Source organism: Theropithecus gelada, chromosome 12, assembly GCF_003255815.1.
Source record: "Theropithecus gelada isolate Dixy chromosome 12, Tgel_1.0, whole genome shotgun sequence".
In the NCBI taxonomy this organism is placed as follows: Eukaryota; Metazoa; Chordata; class Mammalia; order Primates; family Cercopithecidae; genus Theropithecus; species Theropithecus gelada.
The window spans coordinates 83,412,760-83,421,858 of record NC_037680.1 but is presented as its reverse complement, the minus strand read 5'-3'; the positions used below and the strand labels follow the sequence as shown (position 1 = coordinate 83,421,858).

The 9,099-nt window shown below is 36.1% G+C and overlaps 1 protein-coding gene across 1 annotated transcript in view; it reads left to right on the top strand.

The window, feature by feature from the left end:
* Nucleotides 1–5,189, top strand: part of DYTN (dystrotelin) — a 67,738-nt gene extending 62,549 nt beyond the window's left edge. Inside the window, exon 12 of the mRNA XM_025404464.1 lies at nucleotides 4,892–5,189. Within this exon, the coding sequence (XP_025260249.1) occupies nucleotides 4,892–4,995 (104 nt within the window). The 3' untranslated portion in view covers nucleotides 4,996–5,189. The remainder of the gene's footprint in view (nucleotides 1–4,891) is intronic.
* The last annotated feature ends 3,910 nt before the right edge of the window (nucleotides 5,190–9,099 follow it).

Sequence of the window (9,099 nt, the reverse complement as noted above, 5' to 3'; positions counted from 1 at the left end):
AAAAAAAAAAAAAAAAAAAAAAAAAAAAAAAAAAAAAAAAAAAAAAAAGACTATTTAGAAAAGTGTATGGGGACTAAAAGTGAAAACTTTTTGAATGTAATTGAAGTGAAGTTATTATCAGCCAAAATAGGCTGTTATTACTGTAAGATGTTTTATATAAGCCTCATAGTAAGTGCAAATATAATAGCTGTCAAAGACGCACAAAAGAAAAAAATGAATTAAATAATATTAAAAAAAATGAAGACAGCAAACTAGGAGAAGAGGGGCAATACAACTAAAAGACAGACAAAAAGCAACTCTCAAAATGGCAAAATTGTCCTCCCCTATCAATAGTTATTAAATATAAATGGATTAAAGCCTCCAATCAAAAGATATACATAAAGTTGCTGAATGGATTGAAGAAAACGACCCAACTATATGCTGTCTACAAAAGACTCACTTCAGATTTAAGGACACAAAGGCCGAAAATGAAGGTATGGGAAAAGATATTTTATGTAAATGGTATTCAAAAAATGGCTGGGATGGCTATAGTTGTATAAGACAATATAGACTTTAGGTCAAAAACTCACACAAGTGACAAAGAAGTCATTATAAAATGATAAAAGGGTCAATTTACCCAGAAGATACAATAATTATAATAATATATACACCAGACATCAGAGCACCTAAATATGTAAGCAATCATTGACATAACAGAAGGGAGAAATAGACAGTGATATAATNCTAAATATGTAAGCAATCATTGACATAACAGAAGGGAGAAATAGACAGTGATATAATAATAGTAGGGGACTTCAATAACCCACTTTCAATAATAAAGAGAACCTCCAGACAGAAAATCAACAAGGAAATAGTAGACTTGAACAACACAGTAAACCAAATAGACCTGAGAGACATATAAAGACTATTTCACCCAATAGTGCAGAATATACATTCTTCTCCAGCAAACATGGAACATTTTCTGGGATAGATCATATGTTAATCCATAAAACAAGTCTTATCAAATTTTAGAAGATTGAAATCATACCAAATATCTTTTCCATCCACAGTGAAATAAAACTAGAAATTAATAGTAGAAGAAAAACTTAAAAATGTATATAGATGTTGAAACTACACAACACATTCTTGAACAATCAATGGGTCAAAGAAGAAATCAATGGCCAGGTGTAGAGGCTCGTACCTATAATCCTAGTGCTTTTGGAGGATGAAGTGGGGAGACCAATTGAAGCCAGGAGTTTGAGATCAGCCTGAGCAACTTGTCAAGACCCTATCTCTACAAAAAAAAACACCACATTTGTTTAATTAGCTGGATGTATTGGTACATGCCTGCAGTCCCAGCTAACTCGAGAGGCTGAAGCAGGAGGATGGCTTGAGCCTGGAAGATCAAGGCTGCAGTGAGCTGTGATTGCACCACTGCACTGCAGCCTGGGTGACAGAGCAAGACCCTATCTCAAAGAAAAAGAAAATTTAGTTGGGCATGTTGAAACATGCCTATAATTCTAGCTACTCAAGAGACTGAGACAAGAGAATCACTTGAGCCCAGGAGTTCAAAGTTACAGTGAGTTAGGATCACACCATTGCACTCCAGCCTAGGCAACAGAGCGAGACTCTGTCTCAAAAAAAAAAAAAAAAAATCACACAATCATCACAATAGATATAGGAAAAAAGCATTTTACAGAATTCAATATACTCTCATGAGAAACTCTCAACAAACTAGGAATAGAAGGAAACTACCTCAACATAATAAAGTCCAAATATGAAAAGCCCACAGCTAACATCATATTCCTTTTTCTTAAAGATGAAAAGCTGAAGTTTTTTTCTTTAAGATCAGGAACAAAGCAAGGATGCCTATTTTTACTGCATGTATTCAGCATAGTACTGGAAGTCCTAGCCAGAGTAATTAGACAAGAAAAAGAAAGAAAAGGCATCCCAATCAGAAAGGAACAAGTAAAACAGTCTTTATTTGCATATGCCATGATCTTATATGTACAAGAGCATAGTTAAGGGTGGGGAGCAGGAGGTTTATTCCTGTTCCTTTCTTCCCCATCTAGAGCCATCACTCAAAAGTATTAAGTAATCAGAAATTAAAACTTCAAATTTAGCAAATTCTAAGGAAATGACCAAGCTCAGGAGAGCACTTTATTTGTATCTCATTTGTTTATAAAGTAATCTCAAATGTTGCCTGGGAATCCTAGAAGTGTTTACTGGAATAGTAATGGATACACAGTTGACCCTTGAACAAGTAAAAGTTAGGGGCACTGGTCCTCCATGCTGCCAAAAATCAGCATGTAACTTTTGACTCCTCTAAAACTTACCTACTAATAGCCTACTGTTGAACAGAAGAAGCCTTACCAGTAAAATAAACAGTTGATTGACAAATATTTTGTATGTTATTTGTATCGGATATTGCATTCTTACAATAAAGTAAGCTAGAGAAAAGAAAATGTTATTAATGAAATCATAAGGAAGAGAAAATATATTTACTATTCATTATCTTCACGTTGAGTAGGCTGAAAAGAAGGAGTTAGGGGAGAGGTTGCTCTTGCTTTCTCAGGTGTGGCAGAGGTGGAAGAAAATCCACAAATTAATGGACTCACACAGTTCAAATTCATGTTGTTCGAGGATTAACTATATTCATTGCTTCATAGATAGATAGATAGATAGATAGATAGATAGATATACAGATATACACAGAAGTAATTAATGGGAAAAGATAGATTTCCAGCATTTAAGCTCCATGAAGGCAGAAAAAAAGTCTAGTTGGTTCACCATTCAATCACTAACTCATTCATTCAACAACAATTAATCAAGCATTTGTTATGTGCCGAGCACTGTGCTTGGCACTGGGCATTTATTTTGAAGTGGGGTATGTTTCTATTTTTAAAAAGTTCTGGCATTGTGTGGAGAGTGACTTAGAGAAAGGCAAGGGGTAAGCAAAGAGACCAGGTAAAAGCCTACTGTAGTCTAGCCAAGAGATGATGGTGTTGCCCTGAATGAGTGGTGATACACTTACTGCAATGGGGAAAGCTGGGAAAACTGTTATGCGGTTGGCAAATCAAGAGTTCTGTTTTGAACATATTGTGAATTGCCTGAGAGACATCCAAATGAAGACATCACAGAGGCAATCAACATGTACAGTCTGGAGCTCAAAGGAAAGGTCTTAGTACAGAGTAGCTATTCAATACATATTGGCTTGCTTAATTAATTATCGTAAATAAGATATGGGCTCAGTATTTCAGTTGCCCAGAAGAGTGAACATAGACTGAAAACCTAATACTTTTTCATTTCTACATCTATCATTCTTGTAGTCTACTCTCACATCCCTGATTTATTCGAAGACTAGATAGACTTCTAATTACATTTAAGTGAATTATTTTCTCATTGTGATTTTCTCTGGACAGCCAATTTCACAAGTATTCCATCTAACATCTCATTGGGTCTCTACCTATGTGCTATATTAATTCAGTCCTTACATTTATTTAATTTCAAGTATATGCCAAGCAACATGCTAGGTGTTAGGTGCATATCTTTGGCTATTTTTAGTATTTCGAGGGACTAGAGCTGAAAAAGAAAACAACGAATAACAATAAGAAAAATGACAGTATGTGAGATTGATTATGGCTTTCCTATTTATTTATTGCTGTATTTTAAGTTTTATCACTGTGGCCCGAGAAACAATGTCTTAAAATAAGTTTGCCTCTGGACAAACTCTGGAGTGATATTGGAGGATAAGTGGGATAAAAAAATGCATGAACCTTCTAGCCTCATGTTCAATAAAAAACAGCACAGATGGACCCACAATATAATTATGTAGCTAAAAAGTAAACAACTAATGAAATAAATCTCCCCATGTTTTCATTTCCTGTGAGCTTATTTTTATTAATTACACAAATAATGTAATATTACATGTTTATTGTAAATTAAAATGCAAAGTGCACAGATTTTTTAAAAGATGAATTCCTCATAATGCTCTTCCCTCTCTCCCACCTGTTTTTCAGAGGTAACCACTATTAACAGTTTAGTGAGTTTCCTTCAAACTGTTTTCTATGCACATATGTATGTCTCTACTTTTTCAACGTAAGTTAGATCGTATTATGCTTTTGCTTTCTTCTTAGTCATTGAGCATGTCATTTTTTAAAACGCTGCATAATATACCAGGGTACAAATGCACTGTAATTTATTTATTGGTGTATAATTAAGTTGCTTCCAATTTTTATCACAAAAATACTTTGGTGTGTATCCTTATAACATGTATCTTTATGCGCAAGTGTAAATATGTTTGTAAGATCAATTCCTAAAAACAGAACTCTTTAAGTTAAAGATTACGCATATCAAAATTTTAGTTGATACCTGCCAAATCATAGATCTTTCTACACCACAATCTCTATTACGACAGATCACAGGGGCCACTCAAACCATTAATCAATCAGGTAACTATAGAGCACTGCTTCTCAAAATGTGGTGTCCGGACTAGCCGCATCAATATTACCTGGGAACTTAACAATAAATATAAATGCTCAGGCTCCGTCCCACCTGAACAGAATCTGAACTCTGTAGGTGAGATCCAGCAATCTGTTTTAACACTCTCCAGGTGATTTTTATATACACCAGAGTTTTGGAGCCACTGCTCAATAGTGGGCTTTCTGGCAACTCCAATTTGTGCAAGGAGCTGTGGGAAAGTGCTTCTTAAGAACTTATTCCTGGCTGAATTCGTAGTAATGATCATGGTAAATAATAGCCATCTTATTTGCTAGCTAACTTAAGGGCATTGTCCTCAAGAACTGAGGGAAAAATGGATTCTGTTTCTTCTCCGTGTGAGAGCTTTATCAAGATCTTCATGAGAACCTGCAGGTATGTTCCTCTAAAAGACTCTTCTGTTTGTTGATTTCAGGCCCAGAGTCTTCAGTAAACATGGACCTGTACAGTGGAGCTCAGCAAGTGTGCAGGGCCTTCTCTGCCCTTGTTGATCAAATCACCTTGCCCAATTTGAAGTGAAATAGAGTTCAGGCTCAAAGGCTTCTTGGTGTGATGACAAAATGCAGTTGCACAACTGTATTAAAAGAATTAAGACTTCTACCTTTCTTTTAATAGTTTGGTGTGAACTATGAAGAAAGCAAGTTTTGTTTTTTGATCTCCCTCCCTACTTACGTATCTTAGTTCTGCAGTTCAGAGTAAAGGCTGGGGGTTAGGGGGGCGAGTAGAGGGTGAAGAAGGAAGGAGTAAATGGCAGAGTCAGATCTCTGCATGAAGGGCCATTCTTATTGTGAATACCTCCGGAGTAACATTCAAGTGTGTGACCTACATGGATGCATGCAACAGTCTTCCTCAAGTATCATGTAAATTACTGAATCGATGGCCTAATTTTCTATCTTGATGTTTCAGCTAGAGAATAGGCTTAGCAAATAGATACACACACACACACACACACACACACACACACACACAAAACTGAGTGCATGTAAAACTGGTAACATTTAGACCTAAAACCATAAAAACCCTAGAAGAAAACCTAGGCAATACCATTCAGGACGTAGGCATGGGCAAGGACTTCATGTCTAAAACACCAAAAGTAACAGCAACAAAAGCCAAAATTGACAAATGGGATCTAATTAAACTAAAGAGCTTCTGTACAGCAAAAGAAACTACCATCAGAGTGAACAGGCAACCTACACAATGGGAGAAAATTTTTGCAATCTACTCATCTGACAAAGGGCTAATATCCAGAACCTACAAAGAACTCAAACAAATTTACAAGAAAAAAACAACCCCATCAAAAAGTGGACAAAGGATATGAACAGACACTTCTCAAAAGAAGACATTTATGCAGCCAACAGACACATGAAGAAATGCTCATCATCACTCACCATCAGAGAAATGCAACTCAAAACCACAATGAGATACCATCTCACACCAGTTAGAATGACAATCATTAAAAAGTCAGGAAACAACAGGTGCTGGAGAAGATGTGGAGAAATAGGAAAACTTTTACACTGTTGGTGGGACTGTAAACTAGTTCAACCATTGTGGAAGACAGTGTGGTGATTCCTCAAGGATCTAGAACTAGAAATACCATTTGACCCAGCCATCCCATTACTGGGTATATACCCAAAGGATTATAAATCATGCTGCTATAAAGACTCATGCACACGTATGTTTATTGCAGCACTATTCACAATAGCAAAGACTTGAAACCAACCCAAATGTCCATCAATGACAGACTGGATTAAGAAAATGTGGCACATATATACCATGGAATACTATGCCGCCATAAAAAAGGATGACTTAGTGTCCTTTGTAGGGACATGGATGCAGCTGTCAACCATCATTCTCAGCAAACTATTGCAAGAACAGAAAACCAAACACCATATGTTCTCACTTGTAGGTGGGAATTGAACAATGAGATCACTTGGACACAGGAAGGGGAACATCACCCACTGGGGCCTGTTGTGGGGTGGGGGGAGGGGGGAGGGGGGAGGGATAGCATTAGGAGATATACCTAATGTAAATGATGAGTTAATGGGTGCAGCACACCAACTTGGCAGATGTATACATATGTAACAAACCTGCACGTTGTGCACATGTACCCTAGAACATAAAGTATAATAAAAAAAAAAAACTGGTAACATCTGAATAAATTTGGATTATACCACTATCAGTTTCCTACTTGTAATATTGTACCATAGTTATGCAGATGTTCCCACTGGGGAAACTAGATGAAGATCATATAGATGTCTCTGTATTATTTCTTATAACTGTATATGAATCAAGTATCTCAATATAAAAAATTTAATATATGAATGTTTTTCTCTAAAATCTCCACATCCAGCAAGTTTCACCAAAGCATCTGTGTGCCTCCTTTCTCTTATTATGTTGGATTAGGTTATAGATGCTTAACTTACAAAGTAACAGCTAACCTTTTTTGACTGTTAGAGCACTTAGTTTTTAAGCACTTTCTATGTGCTGCCTCATTTAATCCTCACACAAAACCTAGGTAGTAGGTTTCTCATTTTATGAGGAAACTGAGGCACAAAGAGGTTTAGTAACTTGTCCAAAGTTGATCTGGCCACTTCTTGATGAAGCTGTGATTTGAACTCAGCTTCTGAGCCTATACTCTAACTACTACTCTGTACTTCCTTTCAGTAAATATTGTGGTGATTTCAATGTTTTTGTCTACTATCGTGAGATGCAGGCCATGTTACATGCAGAGAGGCTGTGGATTTTTATATGATCTGTAATTCCTGAAACTGTTTACAGAGTGAAATAATGTCCCATTGGATGGGATTAGGACTAGGTTATCCCTGTTCCATCTCATCCTAACAGTTTTTAATTTGCAGTCTATCATAAACTTTTGGTTTTAGTTTTGTCACTTAGCAGAGTTACTCTTCTTTTCAATTCATCCCAGCTTGTTCCTTACACTTTTGATAAGCTTCATCAGCAAGCTGTAGTCCCTGGGCCAAATTCTGTTCTCTCCCTGTTTTGAACAGGCTATGAGCTAAGTGTGGTTATTACATCTTTTTAAAACATTGAAAAAGTCCAAAGAAAAATATTTTGTGGCACCTGAAAAGTGTATGATTCCGATTTCAGTGTCCATAAAGAGAGTTTTACCGGAACATAACCATATTCATTCATTTATGTATTGTGATAACTGCTTTTGTTCGCCGAGGCAGAATTGATTAATTACAGTGGAGACTGGATGGCCCGGAAAGCCTATAATATTTACTATCAGACTCTCAGAAAAAGGTTGCTAATCCCTGTCATAGAGTACCAAGGTGAGGGAAGAACAAAGGGCAGGCTCTTCTGCAAGTTCATTCTCCGAGTGTAGTGTCTCTTTGATGATTTATAAGAGATAATGAATTTACGTGATAGTTCTGAAGGATATGATGAAAAACATTAGGAAAAGCATCATCAATGCAAAATCACGAGCCCATATGTAGAAAAGGTAGTCAAATGGTGGCAGCTTTTTAATAAAATACTAATTTTCCCAGTGAGCCAAAAGCGAGGCTGGGCCTTCTCCCCCACCTCTTTCCCCAAGCTCCTTTTTCCTGTTGTCAAGACTCAGCTAATCCTCAAATGAAACTGTGTTTTCTGATAATAATGCTTTAGATGCAATTTCTAGTTTAAGGAGGCCCTAATCATTCAATGAAGACATTTACTGAGGCTTCCTTTGGACCTGAAAAAAGCAAGGGAACTGCTAACATATCTGAAATTCAAACTGGCTGTCAATCCTATATATTGGTTATAATAGAATGATTGGAGAGTTGGGAATAATTAGAGATAAAAATAGCATTGTGTCTCGAACTCACATACATTTGCTAATTGGGCTTCTCTGCTTTAAACCTAGTTCAGGCCTGGTCATTTTATCAGGGAAATAATTATCTATGGGTTCTTCTCCTATAATGCTGTTCCTTTTATTTTGCTTTTCAATGCAAAGTGTAAACACTTATAGAGGTATAATATTTAATCAAGTAACAAATGTGCTTATTGGGAAATAGTTTGTACCTATTTACACTTAAACATTATTAGAGTTTGCATGTCATTTGTGGTAACATTAAATATTGAAATAAAGAGACTCCAATAACATTACCTGGGGTCCAGAGCTTTTATTAATTTTGTTTTCATTAGAGGAATGCTTTATTTGCCAGTTTTTTGTTTTGCTTTACTTTTTGCTTCATTCAGTATTCGAAAATATGCTTTCAAACAAGATTCAGGTATCATAGATTGTCAGTAGCTAGTAATTAATAAATATCATCCCTTATGTGCCTATGCATAAGCAATCCAGTGGTTAAAGTCTTGGGAGCCATGCAGTGTATTCAAGTTAAATGTATGGCACACTCGTTTATTAACATGTCAAGCATCCCAAACTGAACTATTAAATGGATACAAAGAATCCCCAAGTCATCTCTGGAAGTCATTTAACTCCTTTAGACTGTGGGATAGACTGGCAGTAATGTCACCATTTGAAGAAACATGCTAGCAGCCGAAAATAAATAAAGAAATAAATAATAGAAAGCAGCTTTAAATAAGCATACTGAGAGAATTTGGGTTCATATTTATCTCTGGGCATTCCCACCATTTAAAATAAATAAATAATCAATAGTT